This window comes from Eretmochelys imbricata, chromosome 6, assembly GCF_965152235.1.
Source record: "Eretmochelys imbricata isolate rEreImb1 chromosome 6, rEreImb1.hap1, whole genome shotgun sequence".
Lineage (NCBI taxonomy): Eukaryota > Metazoa > Chordata > Testudines > Cheloniidae > Eretmochelys > Eretmochelys imbricata.
The window spans coordinates 90725454-90751655 of NC_135577.1; the positions used below are offsets into that span (position 1 = coordinate 90725454).

General features: G+C 47.5%; 1 protein-coding gene across 2 annotated transcripts; it reads left to right on the forward strand.

The window, feature by feature from the left end:
• Positions 1-26202, forward strand: JDP2 (Jun dimerization protein 2). Of its 2 annotated transcripts, none has more exons than XM_077819165.1 (4): positions 1-110; positions 10964-11187; positions 22351-22455; positions 25033-26202. In XM_077819165.1, the coding sequence occupies exons 2-4, from the start codon at positions 10987-10989 to the stop codon at positions 25216-25218; spliced, it is 492 nt and encodes a 163-aa protein (XP_077675291.1). In that variant the 5' UTR covers positions 1-110; positions 10964-10986; the 3' UTR covers positions 25219-26202. The 2 variants fall into 2 exon arrangements, with proteins under 2 accessions (XP_077675291.1, XP_077675290.1); XM_077819164.1 differs by lacking the exon at positions 1-110 and adding an exon at positions 306-692.

Here is a 26202-nt window from a genome sequence, read left to right on the forward strand (position 1 = left end):
CAGACCCCCTCTGACCTACAGCGCGCGGCGGCGTGTATGCAGGATGCAGCCGGCTCCTCCATTCCCCCCAGCTGCCTCGCTGGGATGCACAGAGTGAGGAGGAGGAGGAGGTATGTGTCATACCATGTAGCCACTGCCCCCCACCTCCCGGATGTAGGGAGCGGAGAAGAGGCGTTCATGTGTAGCTGATCCGCCCTTCCCGGGTGTGCAGGGCGAAGGAGGGCCGCAGGGGGGGGTGCAGCACGCGCTCGCTCCCGGGGGCGCGGGGGGAAGGTCACTGTCTCTGTAGAGCTGCTCCCACCCCCGGCCTGCGCTCTCCTCTTCTCCACCCTCCCTGACGTCTGGAGCTGGCAGCCCGGCCGGTTCCGCATTCCCGACCCCTCCCCGCAGCCCAGGGGCCGCTATATAACCGGGGCTGATGCAACCCACCCAGCCGCCCGCCACAGCTTGTGGGAGGGACGCACCGGGGCAGCGACGGGGGGCGGCGGCTGTGGTGGCGGTGGCTGCTGGCCAGGCGCCCCGGGGGCGGCAGCTGCTCCGGCTCCTCCCGGGACCAGACTCGGCAGGACGGGCCTGGGGACAGGGGCAGAGCACCGGAGCCAGGCGGCAGCGGAGGGGCTGAGCGTGCAGCCTGTCTCCGGCTCCTGCAGCCAGGCCCCGGGGGCACCTCGGCCGCCTTCTCCCTCTGCACGGTGGGTCTGGGTGGAGCGGGGAGAGGGGGGGAAAGCTCGGTGCGGGGGGGGGGCAGCTCGGTGCGGGGCCGGGAGCGGGATCTGGGGAGTTTTAGCACTGGGCAGAACAGGGATCGAGACGTGGGGGGTCGGGAAGCCCTGGGCTCCCTCCCGGGGGTAGCCGCTAGGACTGGCCCGGCCGGGACCCGGGAGAGGAACAAGCTAGCTGCAGAGCCCGGCCCGGAACCTGCACCGGCCGGGGTCATGGGGAAGCGTCGTGGGCTCTGGGCCCCCCCCATCCTTGGAGAGGGGGGCCATGCTGCCTGTTGCCCCCGGGCTGCGCTGTGCTCTGGGGTCTGCCGTGCTGCCCCGGTCCCGCACACGCACGAGGACGCTCAGGAGTCCAGGGTCCGCGTCCCTCCCCGTGGCCAGAGCAGAGCGGCTGCGTGTCCCCCTATTGACCCCAGGGACCGCCTGCCCCCTGCCCGCCATGCCCCCGGAATGTGCGCTGGCCCTGGGAGCTGCTGAGCCGGGTCCGGCCTCTTCTCACCCCCCTGCTCCCGCCCACGAACGCGCCTAGGGGGCTGCTGGGCAAGGAGCGCAGACTTTCTCTTTTGGAAGGGAAGCTCAGCCTACAGTTTAGGCAAAGCCTGGCCCCCATCCCTGTCCTGCGCTGGTTGGTGTGAAGAGACCCTGGAGTGCATAGGGCCTTGTGCCAGGTACCAAACGCTTTTATTTCTGTGAAGCCAGCAGTGTGTTCGGGGCTTTACAAGGCCTTGCCCTCAGCAGTTTGCAGTCCAGCTAGACAAGGGAAGGGAAACAACAAAAGAGAGATGAAGCGTGGGTCACCCAGGGGTGCTGGAACGATTTGTATATGGGGCTGCTGAGAGCCATTGAACCACACTTTAAACTCTGTATATAATGGAAACCTGCTGCAGCCCCTGGCTTGAAGTGAACCCGTAGTGCCAGCACCTATCACCTGGGGCTTTGGGTGCTAGGACTTTATGCATGTCTGGGTGTCCTCACTGCTTCTGGTAGGTTAAGGAGGATGGGCTGATAGGGTAGGGCTAAGGCTAACAGACCTTCTTAAAATGCAAAGACAGAAGCCTCCTGTAGGGCTAGCTCCAGAGCCTGTTGTCTACTGTGTCTACGAGCAAAATTTTCCTCTTAGGTGCACCTGGACATTCTGTTCACCTTCTGTGCAAGGAACGCTCACTGATGTCCTGGCATCTAGTTACTGCACAGATGGGCACATCAAAAGGCAAAAGGGTATGCCTACACTAGACCCATGACATTGCTGTAGCTTGGGCTCATGGGGCTACAAATTGCAGTGGAGATGTTCAGGCTTGGGCTGGAGCTCAGGCTCTGAAACCCTGCACCGGGGGTGGGTTTTAGGGCCCAGGCCACAGGCTGAACCTAAATAGCTCTATGCTGCAATTTTTAGGCCTGTAGCCAGAGTCAGTTGACCCAAGCTCTGAGACTCAGTTCTGTAGCGTTCTTTAATGCAGTGTAGACGGACCCAAATGAGACCTGCACACGCATGGAGAGCAGAGTGAAGGTTCACAAATGCAGTATTTTGCCCTAACTCTAGCCATCTGTTTTGGTTAATGCCTGGTTTTGATGGGTTCTGGTAATGCAACTCATTTCAGTTTGGTGCCACAGTGGGGAGTGGGTTTTAGCATCTCTGCAGATTTTTGTTTTCTAATTCACCTGTCCACACAGTGAATGTGTGGGTTAAGAATAAGAGAATCTGAATTCCAGGAGGCCCAGTTTAGTTTTGTTACAAGAAAAGTTTCAATGTGTTCTGCTACCCCATGAGTGTACTTCCTCCTACTTGCTCTCTATGCCCTGGAAAGGCAGGGAGCCCCTAGAGATTTCCTCTGCTCGCTCAGTCCCAAGTCCACTTTAATAGCCAGGCATAGAATTGAATGGAAGTCACATTCTTTTGTGCTTTCTGCTCCAGAAGGCATTCTTCTATTTCAGTGGTAGCGAAATAGCTTTGAGAGCAAATTGGGGGAAAGGGAGAAATATTGAGACAAGAGACACACACACACACACACATAATGTTTCCATTTTCCTTTAATGAAGGCCCTGTGGAGGTGTATTTGAAAACACAGGGTCTCCTATGCCTTCAAGGAGGGTGAGAACACTCTCTTGGCTGATTCCAGGGCCATATGCAGTGTTTGGTGGGCCAATGAAATGGGGCCTGGCTCATTCTTTTGCTTGTCTTGGCAGCCTGCTTCATGGCTTGTATTACCAGCTCTGGAACGCAACCACTGCCAAACTCTGTGTGTGTGTTTGTGTGCGCGCGCATGTGCACGATCGCTGAGAGCACAGAAGAGACAAATGCTTCAGCAACTCAGACTTGGAATTTTTAGCATGTTTCTTGAAACTTGCATGAAAATTTCTATCTGGAGGCCTTTGCCAGAAGCCTGCCTCGGGAATTTGCTAGTTATTCTTACATGGGGCTTTCTGGGAATGCCACTTGTTTGAGAGCAAATTCGTAGTCTAACTCCCACTAACTAAAAGAGAAATCCCCATTTATAGGGTGGGGAGGTGTGGTGCAGGGGCTGCAGTCCAAATCAGCCCTGTTCAGAGCAGCAATTGGCTGTCCCAGGTTTACTTGCAGTGTAAATAGCCATGTCAGTCCCAGGATGTTAGACAAGGTGGGTGAGGTAATATCTTTTGAAAGTTGGTCCAATAAAATATATCACCTTACTCACCTCGTTTATTTGGGGATTTAACAGAATCCCAAGAAATGAAGTGCAAACTGCTGTCTCTTTCTGTGGCTTGTCAGCCTTGTGCCCTTAAAGCCCCTATGGATGTGTCTGCACCTTTCTCACAATCTAGTATTCCCCTTCTCACAGTGCGTTTGAGGTCCTGTGTTATGGTGCCTGCTAAAGAGGAGTAAATAGGACCTCCCCATCCCTCAGTTTTGCTAATTAGCCAATGTCAGAATGGGCAGCTTTTGAGCACTGTACAATTGTTCCTCTCACCTCCTTACTCCCCCATACTCTGGGCTGAGTTCGCTGCTCTTGCTGCACTCCAGTGGCTGGATATCCAGAAGAGTTCAGTTTGGTGCTAAGTTCTTTTGAGATTCTGGCCATTAGTGTAACCATGGGAGGTGTGCAGGGTGTTGAGTACTTTTGGAAAATCTGGCCTCAGATCTGCTGTCCTGGAAAGTGAGAACTGCAGTGCACCGCACTGGCCACTGTGTTCGGCTACATGATTCCTCCTTTGGCACTAGAGCAGCTCGCAGAGGAAGAAGGGGGTGTGGAGTTCTGTCTATCACTGACTGGTCTAATGGATTTCCCAGTTGCCTTTAGTGTTCAGAATATTGATCCAAACATCAAAGGACAGTTAACCTGTGGCCAGACAACCAAAGGGTATGAATGGGCTTGTCTGCTGAGCAGGGTTAGTATAAACTGACTAGTCCTGGTCATTATTTGGATGGGAGACTTTTAAGGAACACTCCAGGGTTGCAGGAAGTGTTTTGAAGAATATGTACAGGGCATTCTCCCCTCCGAGTCAGTGCTGACCCTAGGTCCCCAGTGCAGTGCTAGATGGTGCTGTGCTGCTGGAAGTGCCAGCCTTTCTGATGAAATGTCTTTTTAAAAATAAACTCCAGTTCTAACCACTTGTGGTCGTTGAATGTTCCAGGGGATTTTTCACAAGAGTCAGGTTGTTAGCCTCAGTGTCCAGACCTAATTCCAGCTGAGATCATTACACTTTCCCTCCCTAAATTCCTGCAGCTGTTTCAGTTGGAAATAAGATCGTTCTTATCTTCATGTCCTAAACTACTTGTAGCTCTGCATTGTGGTGTTAAACATATGTCCTGTTCCACTCCAGAGATGATGATGATTTGTATGTGGTAGAGCCTAGGAGCCCTAGTCACTGACCAGAACCCTGTAGTGCTAGACACTGTACAAACAAAACAGAAAGACAGCTCCTGCCCCAAAGAGCTCACAAGCTAACTAGATGGCTGGGTAACAATGGGGGAAGGGTGTGATCTTGATGTATAGTTTGTTTAGTAGTTTAAAGCTTGGGAATCATTGGGATGGAAGGTGCTAGAGAAATAGGAGGAACAAGAGCAGATTGTTTGTCTAATGGCAATTAAGGTTTTACTACAAGTGATGGACATGGTAGGGAAAGATCCTTGGGGTGGGGGGAGGGAGGCAGGCAAAGAGGAGCCCTATGATATGATCTGTATCCAGAGCAAGGGATGCCACATGAAGGGGACTGATAACTACCAAGTTAGAAAGCAGTAGGGATGGTTACTCTGGGAGGGATTGTGCATTTGGAGGGCTCTAATGCAGCTATCCTGAGCTGTAGTTGGGGGGTTTAGTGTTGGACTGGGAATGTCTGACAGGTGGAAGGCTGAGGGGTCACTCCCAAAGGATGGCTGCTCCAGTGCGCTCTGATGATGGCTGAGCTTTACTTCTGTGGATTTGTAACAAATGTTCTCTTTTAAAAGGTCCTGTTTGCAGCAGCATTAGAGATAATATTCCCAAGTGCAGCTCAGGGGTGCTGGAACAATTTGTATAGTGTGGGTGCTGAGAGCCATTGAACCAAACTGTAAACCCTGTTTATAATGGAAACCACTTCAAGTCAGAGGGTGCTGCAGCACCCCCACACCCCTAGTTCCAGCACCTACTGCACCCCAAGAGGCTGAGCTGGGCAGCATGGCCAAGTGGTGCCGCTTTCTGCTGAGGGGTGGAACTGGGAAATAGCACTCTCTCTGCTGGGGAGTCTGTCTCTGATAGGGAAGAGGGCAGCTGGGCTGTCTCTCTCATATGGTTTGAGGGCAGCCAGTGGATCTCTCTCTCACACATTTGGGATGGGAGGTAGACAGCAAGGCTGTTTGGGCTTTTTATGAAGGCTTTACTAGAGCACAAATCCAACCAAAGGCGGAGCTGTCTCTCTGTGAGACTCTTGTGGTATTTCTGCCATCTGTGTGAAAATAAACAGAAGTTCAAGGCAGAGCCAGACCCTTCCCACACCGGAAACGGGCTCTGGCTTCTATCTCCTGGGGAGCATTCCCTGCCACAGTCATCAGGGCCTTAGGGGTCTATTCCTTGGGGCCCAAGGATTTTGGAACAAGGCATTGCAGGGATGGGTGTTTATAAAGTCTGCTGCATATGACTATTCACATCATATCCTCTTGCAAAGGCATCTGGGTGGGTGTCTCTGGGAAGGGCATTGATGTTGCTTCTTAAGTCAGCACAGATCCAGTGTCTGACTCAAGGAGTTGCTTTCCTGACTCCAGCTGGAAAGTCTATTGCGCTTATAGGTAACTCGTGCAATATTAGGCATACAGAGGCTGCCATATTGCAGCAGGGTCCTGGTAATATGCCTTCTTGTGCTTGTCTTGCAGGAATGGGTAAATAATAGCAGGCCTTCTATAAACCATTTATTTGAAACATAGAATATACTGCATTCATGACGAATAAAGTGAGGAACAGTTGCATGGGAATATCAGATAACCGAAGGAAAACTCTATTGCGTGCTAAGGCATTCGGCATATTGAAAGCCTAGTTTTTGCTTAATTTCTACAAATTAATAACATTTAACATAGCAATTCCCTGCGGCCTGTCCTTGATGGGGTGGGAAGGCTTGTGTGCTCCTGTGACCCTAAAAGCTATGCCATTGGGAGTTTTCACTCCCTGGCAGGGTCACCCAAGCAGATTGGTCAAAGAGTAGGGATCAGATGAAAAGGAATCCACTGGTCCTCCAGATTGGGGATTGAGTGATAAGCCAACAATTTATCGTTGTAAAAAAAGAAAGGGGGGGGGGGGAGGAGTTGAGTTATGGAAACACAACAAGGTAGCCATTCAGACAAACAATGTGCCAAAATAATGGACTCTGTATCGGCAGAAATGATAAGGGAAGCCTTCAGGAACCCAAAGATTCTGACAGGTTCTTTACTGAAGGTAAAACAAACTAGAAAAGTAGGTTTCTGCAACATTTGAACAATGGGTTCAACAACAACCAAAGTAACGCAAACAACCAAACAGACAGCCAAATATAATCTCAAAATCTGTGGTTTAAGCAATGGTCTGGAGCTGACAAAACACTTAAAAGTTAAAATATAGCCCGTATATGTTCAGGGAGGCAAGATTGGTGCCACTCAGAGGGTACAACGTTAATTATGACTTCCAAAGCAGAAAAATTGCTTATAGACAGGGTGCCCATTAGCAGCTGATTGCTCTGAGTAAGGCTTCAAACATGATACGTGAAAATGTCAGTTACTCAGTGTTACCAACAGACAACTATGATGACAAGATCAAAGATCAGTTCTCTAATTGCCTACAAACTCCAGTTGACAACATTCCCAAGCATGACATGTGCTTGTTAATGAGGACTTTAAGGCCAGGGTTGGAGATGACAGCAACAGAGTTGTGAGAGTGATGGGCAGACATGGGTTGCCAGAATCCAAACGGTGAAAGATTGGTAAAACCGTGCCTGGTAGCAGGGATCATAATTGGTGGAACACTGTTCCTCCACAAATATATCCACAAGGTAATATGGAATTCCCCAGCTGGAGTTACCAGGAACAAGGTTGACTATCTGTGTATTGGAAGGTAATTTAGATCTACTCATTAGGATGTATGAGCATACAGAGGAGCTAGTATCTGAAGTCACTACAATTTGTGTGGCAACACTGAAGATCTAATTTTTCTATACTTTCATCTTTCTCTTGCTCTTAATATATTTATAGAACCTCTTCTTACTGTCTTTTATGTCCCTTGCTAGGTATAACTCATTTTGTGCCTTAGCTTTTTTATTTTGTTCCTAGACAATATTTTTTTGTATTCATCCATAGCAATTTGTCCATGTTTCCACTTTTTGTAGAATTCCTTTTTGATATTCACATTAATGATCTCCTGATAGAACTATTTTGACCTCTTACTACCTGTCTATCTTTCTTTTGCATCGGGATAGCTTGCTGTTGTGTCTTTAATATTGTCTCTTAAACTGCCCTGCACTCTCCTGAACTCCTTTTTCCCTTAGATTTTCTTCCCAGGAGAGGTTGCCTACTAGTTTTCTTTAGAAACCGTGTCTAGGAAATGTCTAACTTGTAGGTACATATAGAAATCCCCAAAAGGGTCGTGTGCCCTGGAAAAAGTCTCCAAAGGTCAACTGTCCTTTGGCAGCCCACATTTTTGAAATTAGTGTCTTTCTAACGTGGAGGGACAGTATTCAGGAAGTCATTGAGAATTTTGGGATGGTACCAGGGTACCTGACTGCACTTTTCAAAGTGGTGCCTAGGACAGGACATTGTCTGATCTCTTGAGGGAACAAAGTGTTGCAGCCGTAAATCAGGCTAGAAAGAATAAAAGGAGAGTGATACGCTGCTTCACTGGTCTGCTGTGTGTGGGGTATTGTTTTGAATTTCTGTACAATGTAGCCAGTTCCAAACATGTGGAATTTAGAGCTGTCCAGTGATAAAATTTCCCGGTGTGGAGGTTACTATCTTATTTTGTTTTCTGTCTTTGGAGCCTCAACCAAGCCAGCTGATAATCTGTCTCTTCTCAGGCCATGTAAAATTACTACATATTTTCTCTCTAGTTCTCTCTCTTTTTTTTTTTTTATCAAGTAGGTAAGAGTACTGGAAAAACATCCATTTTTATCAAGTAGCATCAGCCCAACAAGACTATTCATTAGTTGAGATTCTGCATCTTTTATTTCTTCATTTTCTCCTTTCCAAACTAAAATGTTCTAGTCTCTGAGGTCATTTTGTATTGAACACTCCCTTCCCCAGTGCCTTACCTTTTTCTTTCTGCTCTCTGTTCCTGTGGAGTTGATGGCCAAAGCTGAGTGCTGGATTCGTGGTGAGGACACACCCTGATTTACAATAATGCCCTTATCAGGTTTCCCATACTACTTTCTGTTCCTAGACATTGTCGCTTTTGTTACTGTTGCTGTGTGGTGAGCAGATGCCCTTCTGTGAACTGCTCACTGTGACCTCTCTCATTAGAGGTTGCCACTAGTTCAGAGCCCATTAGAGAGCAGAAAGATTTAAAATTGTTCTTTCCAATGTGAGCTACGTTATCACCTGCCACCATGCTGCCCATTTCCCTAGTGGTATTGGTATTGCACTCCGCCAACTGCCTAGGCTGGCTTCATATAACTAGCTTTAAAACTATTGCTAGGCTGTGCAGAATGGGACCCTCTAACTCTCCTTGTTTAGCTGGTCCTCCTTTCTCCCAGCTCTCTGGATAACAGGACAACTCAAAGTGCATTGCCCCACATTCTCCTGCACTGTGTACATGGTTCTGGGCACACTCTCCCTTGCTGAGGCAATGTGGGATAAAAGCCCAGACTTTCCCAGAGTACATTGATGCAAACCCAGGTAGGCAGAGTCATGAGTGCATGGACTAACTTGGTGACATGGTTGTGTTGTGAAAAAAGCTGCTGCATGGACACAACTGAACCATGTATGTTGTAACTGGGTCATTTGCGAGTGTCAGCCTTGTTACACCAACACAGATGTAGTTACGGTGAGGGCACTCAGCTGTTCTCTGTGCACTCAGTTGGTCTCACAGCCCCATTCACTCTTCCATGGGCTTCCTGCTTCTCATCTAATTAAATAACTTTTTATTCTTTTTCATAGCTTGGCTACTTCTTATTCTCCAGCTTGTAACTGACCTGCCAGAGTTTGCCCCAGTCTATTTGCCTCACTTGGCCTGGATTTCTTCCTTCCCCTCTCTTTTTGTATTTGTTTTTGGCCAAAATAAACTCTTGAACCTGTGGATTTTTCCTTCCCTTTTCCCTTCCTTTTATTTGTTCTGGAGGATGGATCCCATCTGTGATTCTAAGTTAGTCTTATGCAGCCTCCATGCTGATTCTGTGGTCTCTAAGTTCCTATCATTTTCCTTTATCTTCACTCATGCAAAGTTCCCCTGCTTGAATTTCAGTTTCAGACCTGGCTGTAAGTCTGATCGTCTGGAGAGGATGTTGGAGCCAATGCACATTATGGTAATTGTTGATGGCTCCACCGTACTTCCTGCACCAACGCCTGAAAATTATTCAGAACTATGTTTAGAGTAGTCTCTGATCTTGTCAGATCCAGAACAAGATGTTTCAAGAAGCAGTCACTCATAGTATCAAGAAATTGTTTCTCCAGACAACATCCTGAAGGGACCATTGATCAGTTGGCATCTAAGTAGCTGAAGTTGCCCCTTATCACTCTTGTAGTACTTTGTTGCCCCTGTCTGATTTCTCTCCCCATCCTGAACTGCAGGTATGTCCCTCCTACTAGAGGTAATTTCTTTTGACCTAGGGATTTTATCCACCTGGGTTCTGCCTGATGCTCCCCCTCTTGTAGGCATTCTCTCTCAAGGAGACTGTGGAATCCTGTGTGGGCAACACTGTGGTGGCTCCCCAGCCTCTCTGACCAAACCTAACTTTCCTCTGTCATTTATAGTCAGGATTTGCAATATCCCACCGCGTCTTACTTGTGAGCTTCATGCACTGGTACGTATAGTTGTTCTTGTGCCTCTTTTCGTTCACTGCCTTCCTCCCCTGCAGCCTTCCCTGGGAGCAACTGTAGTTACCAACTGATACTGGTGTCTCCAGAGCTCTTTATCTGAAGCTCTTTCCTTTCTACTCTAGTCTCCCTGGAATATGCACGATTACTGTTCGGTCAGTGTGTTTAATCCGCTCAATGCGGCCACAGAGCTGGGGAGTGGGAGGTCCCATGGCATTGCTGGGCCTGCTCCCCTACTTGGCAGTGTAACCCTCTGCAGACATCTGTCAGATGTGGTCATGACTGAGCTCTTATGGGAGGACTCTCAAACATTGGGAGATTTCGTGTCCTTGCTGCTCTCCTGCTGGGACTTGTGTCTATCACCAATTACAATGTGCAAGGAGTGTTAAAGCTGGGGAATGGTTCCTCTTCCTCAAATAACTTTGCCTGTTGTAGAGAACAGGGGAGTACGATGGCCCCGTTGGAGTTTGTGTGCTGGGAGGGTGGGATGAGATGCAGTGCTTCTGCCACAGGCTCAAATTGCAGTGTCGGAGCAGAGGCCTGGGGGAATTGGCTCCTCATTGCTCTGAGACTGTACGTGTCTCTTCACCCCCTCAGTGGCACCAGAAAGATGTGGGTAGGGATCCCTCATAGCAGATTAGGTGAGGTTGCCCTGGCACATGGTATTCCAGAGGTTTGGGAGAGAGCAGCTGCTTCCCTTGGTTCATACCCTGTTGGGTTTTGGAGTAAGCTGTGCTTGCTCCCACTTGTGGGACTCTCTGGCTAAATCCCTATAATGGCTTGTGTCTCGATCTCTCCCTAGAGCAAGAAGCTGCTTGCCCTGCTATGATGCCAGGGCAGATTCCGGATCCATCCCTGACAGCTGGCGCTCTGCCTGGGCTTGGCCCCTTGTCAGGACTCCCGGGCACCACCCTGACGGTGGAAGAGCTGAAGTACGCTGACATCCGCAACATTGGGGCTATGATCTCTCCACTGCATTTCTTGGAGGTGAAACTTGGGAAGAGGCCCCAGCCTGTGAAAAGTGAGGTGAGTTCTGGGGGAATTCCCCAAGCCCTGCCTCCCTCTGGGGGGCTGCTCTGAAGGCACTATAGACTGATGTCTTCTCTATCCATGGATGGTAGCAGGACAAGCTTTCCCCTCTCATGCTACCTCCGCCTCTCCTCTCCTTCCTACCCCCTGGACAATTCCATTCTGATAGGCTGTTCAGTCACTGGTCTGTCTGCCAGGATGGCCCCAAAAGTTTTTAATGAGTTAAGCATGCTGAAAACTGGACTGAGACAACCCCCTTCACCTCCTGTCACTCTGGCCTGGGGTGGGTGCGAACCACTGACCCAGCAGTGAAAGGCTCCGTATCCCAGTCCAGCTCTCCAGATCTCATGATACTCTGGCTCAGAGGAGAGAGGCCTTGGTCACTCACCCACTTTACAACTTGAGGAGCCAGTCAGGAACTGAAGCCATGTGGCCCTTTGTCCATCGAGCTGTTATGGAAATCTCTTCATTTGCTGAGAGAATGAGCCTTTGATCACATGGGGGTTGGCACTCGGGCTCCTTGCTCCCTGGATGGCAAGAGCATAGAGTGGTGGTTAGAGAGAGGCGACACATAACTTTTCTCTACAGTTCCCCCCCCCCCCCACTCCCTCCTGGCTTGTGGTTGGAGCTGCACCTCTAGCTTGCTGGCTAGGGAGGGGGCATGCCGCAACATAGAGCTATTGGGAAGAGAAGGCTATTTGAACAATACATATTCATAGATTCCAAGGAAAGAAGATACCACTGTGATTATCTTGTCAGACCTCCTGTAATACTCAGGCCATAGAGCTTCCCAAAGTAATTACTAGAGCAGGCCTTTTAGAAAAGCATCCAATCTTGACTCAAAAATGGCCAGTGGAGAATCCACCATGACCCTTGGTAAGTTGTTCCAATGGTTAATTAGTCTGTTAAAAATTTACTCTTGATATGAAAATTTGTCTGGCTTCAGTTTCCAGTTAGTGGATCATGTTATACCTTTTCTCTACTAGACTGAAGAGCCCATTATTAGATATTTGTTCCTCGTGTAGATACTTATGGACTGTAACCAAGTCACCCCCTTAACCTTCTCTTTATTAAGCTAAATAGAGTAAGCACCTTGAGACCATCACTAAAAGGCATGTTTTCTAATTCTTTAATCATTCTCATGATGCTTCTCTGAACTCTCTCCAATTTATCAACGTCTTTCTTGAATTGTGAACAGCACAACTGGACACAATATTCTAGTTGCACCAGTGCCAAATACAGCAATAAAATAACCTCTCCTACTCCTACTCGATATTCCCCCTGTTTATACATCCAAGGATTGTATTCGCCATTTGGGCCACAGCATCACACTGAGAGCTGATAGTCAGCTGAGTATCCACCATGACCCCCAAGTCTTTTTCAGAGTCATGGCTTCCCAGGATAGTCTCCCACTTAGTAAGTATGGCCTACGTTCTTTGTTCCTAGATGTACACATTTCCATTTAGCTATATTAAAATGGATATTATTTGCTTGAGCCCAGCTTACCAAGCAATTCAGATAGCTCTGTATCAGTGACCTGTTCTATTCATTATTTACCACTCCCCCAATTTTTGTTTCATCTGCACACTTTATCAGTGACTATTTTATGTTTAACATTTTCATCAATGACCTGGAAGTAATTTCATGTAGGGCCAAAACCAAATCTCCGCCGTACCCTACCGGAAACACTCCCATTCTATGATAATTTAATTGCGTTTTATGATTACATTTTGAGACCTATCTGTTAGCGAGATGTTCATCCATGTAAGGAATGCTATTTTAATTTTATGCCTCTCATTTTTAATTAAAATGTCATGTGGTACCAAGTGAAATGCCTTACATATGCTTAAAGGTAGTAGTATTGACGTAACATACTTATCAGCCAAACTTGTAATCTCATTTAAAAAAAATCAAGTTAGTTTGACAGGAACTATCTTCCATTAACCTATGTTGATTGGAATTAATTATGTTACTGTCCTTTAATTCTTTATTAATTGAGTCCTGTATCTACCACTCTGTTGTTTTGTCCAGAATTGATATCAGACTGATAGGCCTGTAATTACCTGGGTCATCTTGTTTATGCTTTTTAAATATTGGCACAACATGAGCTTTCTTCCAGTCTTCTGGAACATCTCCAGTGTTCCAAGACTTATCGATAGTTAACATTAATGGTCCAGAAAGTTCTTCATCCAGCTCTTTTTAAAACTCTTGGATGCAAGTTTAATTGAACCTACTGGTTTTAAAATATCTAACTTTAGTAGCAGCTGTTTAACAGCCTTCTGAGATAACACTTTTTCTACTCCACTGCTATCATATGATATGACTACATACTCTGTTTCTTTTTCAAATACAGAACAAAAATATTTATTGAGCACCACTGCCTCTTCTGCATTATTATTAATGCTACCATTTCCATCTAGTAATGGACCAATACCATTGTTAAATTTCTTTTTGTTCCTAATGTACTTTAAAAACTCCTTCTTATTGCCCTTAACTCTGCTACCCATAGATGTCTCCTTGGGTCCCTTTGTTTCCCTTATCAATGTTCTTTAATTCTTAGCTTCTGATTTACATTCATTACTGTCAACTTCCCCTTTCCTCCATTTGTTATATATTATGCTTTTTTATACCTTGTACCGTGGTGTACAACGTTGAAATTACACTGTGAGCAGTTGAAGTCACTTGCACCAAGATTTCCATATATGGCTACTGATTGTGTTAACCTACTTGACATACCTTAGAGATGATTTTTTTTTCACAGGTTCTGAGCAATTGCAGCTCCCAGTGACTTCAAATTGGAGCTCCAAGTGCTCAGGGACTGTGAATATCAGGCCCAAGATACAACAAGCTGTGAAATCAGTGAAAGTGTCGGTCTCTTTCAGAAGCACCAAAAGATCAAATAACAACCCCCCTTGCCATGTTCAGTTGATACTGTATGGAAAGGTTCCAGGTTCACCCAAGGTTTGTGCATTTATTCAAAATTCCATAGGCTGCAAGCCAGGGGTAGGAGGCGGGGGACAGAGAGAGCTTGGACCAACCGCTTTCAAGCAGTGGTCCTGTACTAAATCAGTATGGGTGCTGCCAAAGCATCACTCCAGCTGCATGTTTGCAATGCCACTGAAATTTGATCCAGCTGTACAGAGGGGCGACTGGGCCAATTCTGAGTAAATAGGGTTGTGGTCCGGTGCACTGGGTTGCAACCACATTGAAATTTGGTCGAGACGTCCCTTGGTCCAGACACAGAGGGCGATCAGGCCAAATGATGTTAGAGCCTGGTGCACAGAGATTCTGTTGCTGTACATCAGACTGCAGGGGAATCTGCTGTGATATTTGTCTCCTGGTAGCACCAGCTCATGCACTATGTGGGTAAGAGGGGGAAACTCCCTGGCTGAGGGAGTCCTGGGCTCCCTGTTGAAGGAGGGAGGATGAGCGAGAACAGAGCCCCTGTTTTGGGGCAGGAGGGGGGCGATAACCAGAATTTGCCCCCCCTCAAGGAATATGTGAATTTGTACCACTGGTTTCAAGCACTCCTGCACTGTGATTGGCTGGTGAAAGTTCTGTGCTGCGTGGAGGTGTCAGTATGTAGGGAAGGAGGAGCAGCAACACTGTAGGGTAGGGAGCCTATGTCTTCAGGCCAGTGGGATTAAACATCTCCCCTATTATATGACGTCAGGGTTCAGAACCCCTAACTTGTCACCTACAAATGTCTCTGAGATGGTTAGCAGGTGAAGCTCACTGGACATGGAATTCTCCCTGGAGTGGTGTTGGTGTTTGGGATGTGATCTCTAATCCCTCTGGCATGAGTATCACACAAGCAGTACTTAAGTATGCACAGCGGAGAGGCTTTTTCTCTTCTTTGCCCTCCCAAATATAGATTACTGTTCATGGCTGGACTCCTGATTTTTTCAATTGCTCTGAGGGCTTTTCCTGCTAAAGGATTCCAAATTAATTGTATACACTACATAGAAGGACCAATTCACTCACCATTGCAACATTGTCCCCCTGTGCAGTGTAATACAGCAGCTGATTAACAGCTACACAACAATATTGTGCGCCAGGCCAGGAAGTCAGGAAACTTGCAGATCTCCCTGAAATTGCAGGAGGCTTTTAGAGATGCAGGTTGCAGTTAGTTGAAGTTTGTCCAGTGTGCCATGGCTAACTCTTGAGAGGTGCCATGGATGTGTTCTGAAGACTTTTTATTTCCTCTATCAGCTGAGCAGCAGTGAGCTCCAGCATAAACCTAACACATGCACAAAATGTAACTTGTCCCATGGTTAGCTGCATCAAGCTGCAGCACTCCTTAGAGGCCGGGCAGACCACAATGAACTGCCCTTGCCCCCCAGCACTCTACACATTCTGCCAGTGAAATTCAAGGTCCTGGCCCTTCTCTTTCATGCCTTGCCATCAGCTGTCCTGTCTTTCTGTGTGCCCTGATATATCAGCTGTATCTGACAGTCCCTAGGGGAGATCTTACCAGGTGCTCTCAGTGGAGGACCCTGGCCTTGGAATCTGCTGTTGCTGGAGATCAGAGTAAGTCCTTGCCAGGGTCTCCTGGCTGGCAGGCACTGAACACAAATGATACCTGCTGTGGAAAGGAACTAGCTGCCCCTGGGCTTCTGCTCCCCTTTCCCCCAGCTACTTCCAGTGCCATCGTCCAGTTGGAAAAGCAGGTCCATAGCTTTCCCCATCCCTGGTCATCTGGCTGTTCCTGCTACCGCTGGCTCCCTCAATGGCCTTAGGCACCTCTCTTAACCTCTTTGTGGCTCTGCTTTCTCATCTGTACAGTGGGGGTCATGCTGTACTCCTCTCCCTGGGCCAGTGGGGTTCTGTGAGACTACTCCATTAATGTGACTCACTCAACAGCAGGGAGTCCTCTAGCCAGCTTTTGGATGCTCTTTGCATGTCTTGTTCACCGTGTCTGTGGTGGGAGGGGGCAGAGGAGATGCATTCTGTCCTGCTCTGCTCTAACATAGAGCAAGTACTGAAAGAGTTTCCTTAGAGCTGTAAGTCAGCAAACACCATGCAACAAACAAGGGGCAATCCAAATGGCACATGCCAGAACCCAGGTGCACTGCTGTAACATGTTCATCAGCCACACTAGTCCTAAAGGCAGCAAGCTGAGGATAGGAAATGAAGCTGTTCAAAGCGGAGGTTTTGCAGCTGCAGCCTGGCAAAGCCAAAACTGCATATCCCAGGAGTGGCCAAAGAGCAGCCTACGCACTTGTTACAATGCAGCCCACAGCTGCCTCCAGCTCTATGGGAGGTGCAGCTCAGACACTACAGATATCTGCATACCTGGCTGGAAGGGCAGGGTCTCCCCTGGCACTGGGATGAATAGACTGCTTCCTAAACCTTACTCAAAGGAGCAGCCCTACCTGAGGTGTGTCAGTACTTCCTAGGAGTCTGGAAAGCTCAACATGGAGGTGGGAAGGCACTTGGATTGGCTGCACGGGGGTGTTAGAAACAGTCACTGCTGGGCTCTGGAAATTTTCCTCTCCAAACCAGAGCAGGGATCTCCCTAGACCAAAGCCCTTCTCCTGAGGCCACTGTCCATGGGGAAATTCATGTTGGTCGTAATCTGCACTGTGAAGAAGGCAACTCCAGCCTCTTCCTGAATTAGAGAGAATGGGAGGACCTTTAAATATGAAATAAAACCCTTCAGCCCCTCTCCCCACAGGGAGTCTCTTCTCCTCTTACCCCCCCCCCCTGTGTTTGGTTTAACCCTTGAGCTACTTTAAATTCTTTCTGTATGATAACCCAGTGCCCCCTCTAGAGCCTCCTATGTATAGATTTCACTGAGCTTTAGAAACATGAATGAAGTCTTGACCCCTGGCCGAGGAGGACAGTGTAGGTGTCCCCATTTTATGAATGGGAAAACACGGGGCATCCTCCTGTGTCAAGCTGTGGCACAAGAAGTGGACCTGCTTCAGTGTCCCCTTGGAATCCACCTGTGCAAAGGAATAGTGTGTCTGCAGCACACTGAAATCCTTTTCGTTATGTAAAATGCCACTGTCTGCAGATCCCTCATAGTAAAAACAGCTCCTCTCAAACCCCTCAAGGGTTACTCACAGCACCTCTTCAGTCCCATTCCCACATCACTCACCATGACCTGAGTCATTAACTGCTCTGTCCCAGCTCCTGTGGCCCCTGTTGGAGGCCTGGAGAGTGGGGGCCTCATACCTTAGCATCCCAAGACCCACATTTATCCCACAAGCCTTCTCCTGGAGTCCCAAGTCAGGCGACAGAACTGCTGGTGGCATTCCACATAGCTACCCCTGCTCTGGGATCAAACTCTCCCTTGTTTTGGGCTCGGCTTCTCCTAACCAGGGTAGTTCTTCCTCCTCCTTCACAGAGGCCTCTGCAAGTGCTCTTCTCTAACTCAGCTGGGGTTCCCCAGCTTTGGCCAGTCCTCCCAATCAACCTCTTGCTCTTGCCAGGGGCTCTCTGTACTAACTTTGCTTTGCTCTCCTCTCCTGTTGCTGTTCTCTGGATCTCCCTTTCCTCTTCAGGAGTCCCACCTGCCCTTCTCTGTCAGTGCACTCAGACCTCTCCCCCTTCTAGGGCCCTGGTGCCACCTTTTAAGTCCAATTTGAGTCAGCTGACTAGACATAGGTGCACTTTTTCCCCTCTTAAAAGGGCTAGTGTCACCCTATTAACAGGCAGAAAGAGGGCAAGTGACTAGCCTGAGGCCACAGTATCTCTGAAGAAATCACAATGAGACCCCAGGAGTCCCAGTTCCCACTCTTGCTGTCCCTGCTAAGCCACATGCCCAGAGCTTCTGTAACCTTTCTAAGAGACATGACCCTTCTCTGTACTATGTTATCTGAATTGTTAGGATAGATGGGATAGTTTGACTGATCAGTGAGATGAGGACAGGGGAGGGATCATTCACTCCCTTTTCTGTGCCTGAACTGGCCAAAGCAGACCACAAAAATGTGTCAATCAGCTGAGAATCATGGACAGCAAGTGTTGTCCCACCAGTGGTATTGCTCCCTATTGCTGCCACAACTAACCATCTGTTTTGCAGCAAACATGGGGGAATGTTTTTGCATGTTAAAAAGCAAGTGGGCTGAGATGAGTGGGGAGTTGAGAGCACATGTCTCCTCTTCTCTGTGCTCTTTCTTGCACTCAGCAGGCTGCTTTTAATAGCTCCTCTTGGCTCAAAGACTAACTCGGAGACAAATCAGTAGCTGGTGGAAGCTATGCTAATGAGAGTGGAATGGTGATTACACTGACCTCCAAAACGCTGCTTAATTTTTGCAGAGATTTGTTAAGAGTTGCTTTTGCCCTTAACTCTGAAATTCTTACTCTTTCAAGAATCCAAAAGGAAGAATCTGTGGGCTACTGGAACTATTGGCAAAGTGAGAGGTCAAAAGCCTCTTTCCATTCACCACCTTGCAAAGTTAGAAACACAAGATTTTAATTGTGTATAGAAAGACTTGGCAACCTTAATTACATTAAAGTGTACTGTGAGATTTAAATCTATTTCTGGGCTGTTCTCCCCTGGCCTGACACCTTACACTGTCACTTGCACTTCTGCAAAGCGAGTGTAAAACATTTCTCAGTCTGATTTGATGCCCTCTTTGCACAGGGGTAAATGACATGCAGAACAGGGGAGAGTTGGCTCCTCTGTGGATATTTTAATGGAAAGTGCTATTATTGAAACTGGCCTTGTTTAATATTTTTATTCTCAAGCAAAATACTTTCCTAAACTGGAAGTAGGAATGTAAGTGTATTAGCTATTTTGGGGGTGGAGGACCTTGAAGAGAACTCTGTAACTGTCTCAAATGTTGGGAAGTCAATGTCTTGGTTACCCTTAAAACCCAAACATAAGAGATGCCCAATGAATGTCATCCAGTCACCTTAACTCTGACCCATCCCTGTGTCCATCCCGTCTCACTTGTGTGTTACATGGAGATATTTTGGTTAAAGGGGTGTGGAGTTTATAAAGTTGGCAACTTGTACGGTTTCCCTAGGTAGGAGACCAGGAGCCTTGGAGCATGTGGGTTTGGTTTCATAGATATGTCTGTGGTACTCAGTTGGTTAACCCAACATTGCACTGCTGGTGGATAAACTACCAAACGTTCCCTCTAGCTCATAAGAGGTTCCTAACCTTAGGCACAGTAGCTACATGTCACTGCTGAGCTTCATAGAACAACAACGTTTAAAACACCCTGTACTTGGCGGGAATTGTCCTTAGTGTGGTCCATTTTGGCTTAGAGATGTACAAATCTGTCTTGTCAATGACTGCAGTTGGCCATAGAGAAGGCAGGAGTAGTTTGCTGAAGTGATGACAAGATGTGCCATTGCAGCATTTAAACAGAAGTGCGTGGTCAAGTCATGCAGTAAATGAGAGGCAGTTTAGTTTGATAACTTCTCAGAGTCCCTGATGTGATGGAGATGGGGAGTATATGTGGCTAAGGGCACGTCTACTCTGCAGTCATGGGGATAATTGCAGCATGTGTAGACATACTTGAGCTAGGTTTGATCTACCTAGCTCAGGTACCAACAGCAGTAAAGCCATGGCAGCATGGGCTTCAGCTTGGGCTGTACAAGCCTGCCAAGGAACATGGGTACTTCCTTGGGCAGCTAGTCCCTGGTGCTGCGTCTTCACTGCTATTGGTACCCAAGCTAGGTAGATTAAAGCATAGCTTGCATATTTTTACATGTGCTGCATTCACCCCTCCAGCTGGAGTGTAGACAGATCGTAAGACTGGTTCCTGGTTTTCGTTGTTGTCATAAATATAAAGGGAAGGGTAAACCCCTTTTAAAATCCCTCCTGGCCCGAGGAAAAATCCTCTTACCTGTAAAGGGTTAAGAAGCTAAAGGTAACCTCGGTGGCACCTGACCAAAATGACCAATGAGGAGACAAGATACTTTCAAAAGCTGGGAGAAGGGAGAAAAACAAAGGGTCTGTGTCTGTCTGTATAATGCTTTGGCCGGGGACAGAACAGGAATGGAGTCTTAGAACGTAGTAAGTAATCTAGCTAGGTACATGTTAGATTATGATTTCTTTAAATGGCTGAGAAAATAGCTGTGCTGAATAGAATGAATATTCCTGTCTGTGTGTCTTTTTTTGTAACTTAAGGTTTTGCCTAGAGGGATTCTCTGTGTTTTGAATCTAATTACCCTGTAAGGTATCTACCATCCTGATTTTACAGAGGTGATTCCTTTACTTCTATTAAAAGTCTTCTTGTAAGAAAACTGAATGCTTTTTCATTGTTCTCAGATCCAAGGGTTTGGGTCTGTGGTCACCTGTGCAAATTGGTGAGGATTTTTACCAAACCTTCCCCAGGAAGTGGGGTGCAAGGGTTGGGAGGATTTTGGGGGGGAAAGACGTGTCCAAACTACGTTTCCCAGTAAACCCAGATAAAGTTTGGTGGTGGCAGTCGAAATCCAAGGGTAAAATAATTTTGTACCTTGGGGAAGTTTTAACCTAAACTGGTAAAAGTAAGCTTAGGAGGTTTTCATGCAGGTCCCCACATCTGTACCCTAGAGTTCAGAGTGGGGGAGGAACCTTGAAAGTTGTGCTGCAGGCATTGACACAGAGGCAGAGTTAAGGCTGTTTGGGTGACTTTCTCTTGCAGTTCCAGATTCCCTGATATATATTTTTTTAAGTGTAACCTGACTGTTGAATTTCCAGGCGTTATAACTCTTGTATCTTTTGAGAAAATTACAATGTTTGCTAAAGGGTAAAAGGCCCACTTCCTCAAAAGGTATTTAGGCACCTGCTTCCATTGATTTCAATGGGAGGTAGCCAGCTAAATACCTTTGAGGATTTGGGTCAGCATCCTTAAGTAATAGATGAATATTTATGAACTGAACTGTACCATAATAAAGGGTTTAGGGTGGGTTTTTTGATGGGTTACTGCCCTAGGTTTTTGAAGTAATGCCCCTGATACTTTGATAGTGGCTTTCTGACTGTGTGATGTAGGGTTAACACAGCAAGTTTGAGTCCATTAGCATAGAACAATGGAGTCATGAAGTAAAATACAGAAACCTCTGTCTTTGCTCAATGCTACAATGGGATCTAGGTATCTTGCTGCACCCTCCCTATACACCATGCTCTGCACTAGGGCCTTTCATTACTCACTACAATTCAAGGAAACAGGCCTGAGGACTCTGAGCTGAGAATGCTGAACATGCTGCATGAGCAGGAAATGAATGGAACCAGTCAGGGAATGGCTCATTCAGGTCTTCATGGCTCTTGGGCCTGGCTAGTTTGATGCTCGTGGAATGACACCACTCCCTTCAGCTGCCCCCAGCCCTTACCAGCTGTCAATGTAGACTTCACACATCTACAGCTGTAGACTGAACTGTCTCTTGCATTGAGATCCCTGCTCAGAAGCAGTCTGATCTGATCAAGCCACCCATGTGCTTTGAATAGCCATTAAAGAAAATACTTTCCTTGCAATCCTGTATCTGCCTGTTACAGTATCAGCCCAGGGTTAGGCTAATATAGGGAAGAGAGTAGAAGTCTCTCCTATTGCCCCCCCAACACACACACACTGGGCCACAACATTGCACCAGGGCTGCACTGGACTAATGCACAGACCTCAGCTCTGCAATATGGCTGGCTTAGTGTAGCAGGGGAACTTTGTAGCATGAGGAGAGGCCCCTCTCTGTGGGGCTGTTCTTGCTTTCAGCCCTGGGAGGGTCAGTGTTGCTCTTGACACATGAGACCACAATGAGTATCTTTACAGGCTCTCTGCTTATACTCCCACACATCTGTGTTGGGGCAGGGGAGTCTCTGCTGTTGCACAAGACCCTTCACAGCGGTTTCTTACATGGATTACACAGTTCTCTGGTGAAATTAGTTTGCCTCATTCTAGAGTCCACATCACAGAAACGGAGTAATTGGTCACAAATGGGAGTGATCGGCAGTCTCTGCTCCAAAGAGCCCAAAACAAGACTAGCAGGTAGAGTTGCAGGGCAGGACTGAGGTGCACTGGTAGCAGTGGGCCAGGAGCGGGAGGGGAGGACAGACCAAAATAGCCAGGGATGCTGCAGGTCAGGACTGAGGAGCATCAGCTGAGCTGTGGGGGGAGGCTTGCACAGCCACTCTTGCCAGTGAGACCTGGTGAGGGGGCTATTGCCAGCTGCATCACTCCCCAGTTACTTGTCTGGCTGTTCTAACATGGGGCCTGTGTCCTGTTCCAGCTGGACGAGGAAGAGGAGAGGAGGAAAAGGCGCCGTGAGAAAAACAAAGTAGCAGCAGCTCGATGTCGCAACAAGAAGAAGGAAAGGACGGAGTTCCTGCAGCGGGTGAGAACCCCATTCCCTTTCCCCAGCAGGCTTGGTAAAGCCTCCCTCTCCAGCTATGCTTCACTGCAGTATGCACCCCTCAGTCATCCCCACCTGGAGAGGAAAAGGTGGAATGTACGCCCACTCCCAAGGCTATTAAAGGCTCTTCAGCAATCAACCAGCAGGGGCTATTCATTCTGCTGAATCTCATTTCTCGCCCAACTGCAAGGTTCAAAGAGTTCCCTCCTCCAGTCACCACCTCTCCCTGCATCTGGGAGCCCAGCAGCTGCCCTGAGGCCTGGTGCCTGGCAGATATAGTCTCTCATTTGGTAGTTGCATGGGAGAACATAGGGCCACTCTCCCATTTTTCCCCAGCTGGTCCTGCAGGGTAAATGGACCACGGCCTCGTGTGTCTGTTACCAGCTAGAGCAGGTAGCTAGCTAAACCCACTCCTGTAGTATGGAGTTTGCTGGGACAGGAAGGCATCTGACACACTTAGTTCTGGTGTGTGTAATTCTGTGTCCTAGCACTGTGTGCAGCCCTGCACATACTACACATCTCACCCAAATAACCACAAGGGCCCACAAGCCCGAACAGTGCAACACAAACAGGTGCCAAGAAGATACATGGTGAGCACCAGGATAGACTCTAGAGACTTGTCAGCTCCTGACATGTGGTAGTGGAATGCCCACGGTCTGGCCACTTCTCCCAAAGCGTGGAGATTCCTAGTCTGTACACTAAAGGCACATGAAACTCTCTCCCAGAGTGATTCCCATACAGTACACACGTGTACTCTTCCTCCTACAGTGCCTGGTGCCACCCCAAAGATCTCACACACAGGTTATTGCACTCCTGCCCCCTCAGCAGGGATGCACCCCACATTCCCACACAGTCATGTGCAGTGAGGAGCACCTCTTGGACGTGGGGCTCCTTGCACGAAACACTAGGATCTTTTTAAAGCAAATTCTCTCAGTAAGACAAGCCATAAAGTCTGAACCATAAAAAGATCAGAAATCCTTGTTGCTTCTCTTCTCCCTGAGAAGCTGGGTCTCCCTTAGGTACTGGTTCCTCTTTTCTTCAGGGCAGAAAAATACTTCTAGTGCAAAACATCTTTTCTGTAGTATTCAGTTCAGTTTTATTAGATTGCATATGACGTGTCTTTTGTGAACACGAGAAAAACATACACAATCTAAAACAGCAACATCCATATAATACTTTCAGGTGTTATTCAGAACTCTCTTCTTTGGCATAGTGATAAAAGGGCAAAAATTGACACTGATTTAATTACCACTGGGGATTGAGAAAATACTAAAAACCATTGTCCCTTTGAGTTCGTGATAAAGAATTATTTTTTAATACAAAAAAGGTATAATCCAGCGTGTTCTCAGAAGCTGGGATATTCTATAGGCCAAAAGAAAATGAGGTAGATCTTCCAACACTCTAGATTTACAAGGGCAAATCTGAAGATGTGAAGGAACTTTTCTATATCTGCCTTTCAAAACAGCAGTTTCTATGGTTTGGAATCTTCGCTGAGTATATGCCTTACGTAAATGCAGATTTCATAACTCTTTCAAATATGGTTCAAAACCATGGGCCGTCTTCAGAGTAGAAAAATCAAAGGGCCAATATAGAATCATGAATCATAGCCAGATCTTCTTGTTGAGGAATATCTATCACGCTGTTTGAGTAGTTGACTGAAAGGTACTGACGATAAGCAAGTAGTAGAAAAACTCAATTTAGCTATACTCAGTTGGAGGGTATCACACCAGGGAAATGAGGAGTACACAGGTTGTTCCTCCATCTCCTGAAGGCAAAGACAGAGCAATCTATAATCTGGAAGAGTACAATTCTTAGACCAAAACTTAAGAAAGCAGTACAAGCTCTGCTGCTTACAGAAAACACCCACCTCAGCATGTAAAAATGAGACAGGGAGGATTAAGTCTCCTCAAAAAAATTATTTTTAACTATCTCTAAGGCCAGAGTTTTCTGTAGTGACTGATGGGGACACGACTTCTGAGTAACTCTGCTGCACAAACTAAGACCTGATATGATTTACACCTGTTAACAATCTCAAAAGCATTGTTGTAGATTTAAGCCATTCCCCCAAGACAGGTGTGTATACCCAATAAAGGTGTGTGCACCTTGCACATGTGAACAGTGCCGATTAATCTTCATCCTACTGGAAACACCAGTCCACTTCGCTTGGCTCATTGGACATTAACCAGGACAAAACATTTAGTAAATGTGTGGTAGGGAACAGTCTTGCTCTGGGTCTCAGGGGATGGCCAGGAGGGAAAGTCCCATTTGATCCCAGCACTAGATTCTACTCACCAATAGGAATAAAATCTGATCAGACACTTTCATGTGGCTCCCTGTGCTGCATGGCCATCAGTTTCACACTGGGCTGCTGAGCAATATCAAGCAGGGGTAGCTTGCAAACAGACCTTCGATTGGTCGAGGGCAGTTTCTCTCTGTGTATTGTGCATGCAGGAGAGGGAGATTCAATGCTGGGCACTGGGTACCGTAGAGCAAGTTGTTCTTTCCCCACACCTATGAGCAGACAGATTAAAGCCATGTCTGTGTTTTTGGCCCTGCCAGGAGTCAGAGCGTCTGGAGCTCATGAATGCTGAACTGAAAGCCCAGATAGAGGAGCTGAAGCAGGAGAGGCAGCAGCTGATTCTAATGCTAAACAGACACCGTCCCACTTGCATTGTGCGGACAGACAGCATCAAGACACCGGAGAGTGAAGCCAACCCACTGCTTGAACAACTAGAGAAAAAGTGAAGATAGCACTGGCCAGGACAAGGAGGAGACAACAAACTGGGGTCTCCAAAAATGTCGCCTACGTAGTGTATGAAGAACTGTGCACCAAGGCCTTGTCCAGCCAGAACCCAGTGGGATTTCTTGGGGATTACAGGCCAACCAAATAAGGGGAAGGAGAAGATCAAGAACCTGCCATTCATCCCACTCTGAGGCTGAACCTGGAATGGGTCTAGCAGCTGTGGTGAGGGCAACCACTTGCAATACCTCTTTGTGGCCCTTCAGCCAGCTCACCAGCCCCAGGGATCAAGCAAGCAGCCTGCTGCAGGGCATCCTGAAGCTGGATCACATTGAGATATGGGGAGGGGAAGTTGCAACTTCCTCTCTTCCCACACCTACTGGTATGCACCTGGCTGGGAGTGAAGGCTTGATCCAGGAGAAATGAACATGTGTGGGAGATGGATGGCAGGCAGAGACATGCTGGCTGTATCTCCCAGGTCTGTCCTATCTCCGTCCCTCTGGATCCTGCCACTGCTCCTTGCACACACTCCGGAATGGAATCCGACACAAAGAATTGCAAACACTTGACACAAGCCCTGCCTCGCGGCTGGGCCTGTCCATGGCACTGTGGCGCAGGCGCCCCACAAGCACACTCAGTATAATGTTTACAGCCCAGCTGTCCCTGTCGGCCGTGCTTTTGAATGCACATTTTTACACTTTTTTATATTTTTTACAAAGTTTTTATACAGCTGTCTCTATATGGATTTATATAATCACTAGATGTGATCCCATAGAAATGTATGTTATAATGGTCCGTTTGTTACAAACGCATATGCCACAGTTATCTCATTGTGTTACTTGTTAGGTAGCGTCTGGCTCCTTTTCCCTCGGCATGTTGGGAAAGGGGCCCATTCAGCCCTCCACAATGGCTCCACTACCATCTCCATCCATGTACGTTCTTCGGAATACGCAGTCCTGTATCTCGCAGTAAATGTTACTTTGACTTAT

Excerpts from the sequence above, each read along its gene's own strand:
- JDP2 (XM_077819165.1), top strand. The coding sequence starts at position 10,987 with ATGATGCCAGGGCAGATTCCGGATCCATCCCTGACAGCTGGCGCTCTG. Across the intron at positions 11,188-22,350 it reads CCCAGCCTGTGAAAAGTGAG|CTGGACGAGGAAGAGGAGAG; the intron begins GTGAGTTCTGGG and ends GTCCTGTTCCAG. Across the intron at positions 22,456-25,032 it reads GGACGGAGTTCCTGCAGCGG|GAGTCAGAGCGTCTGGAGCT; the intron begins GTGAGAACCCCA and ends TGGCCCTGCCAG.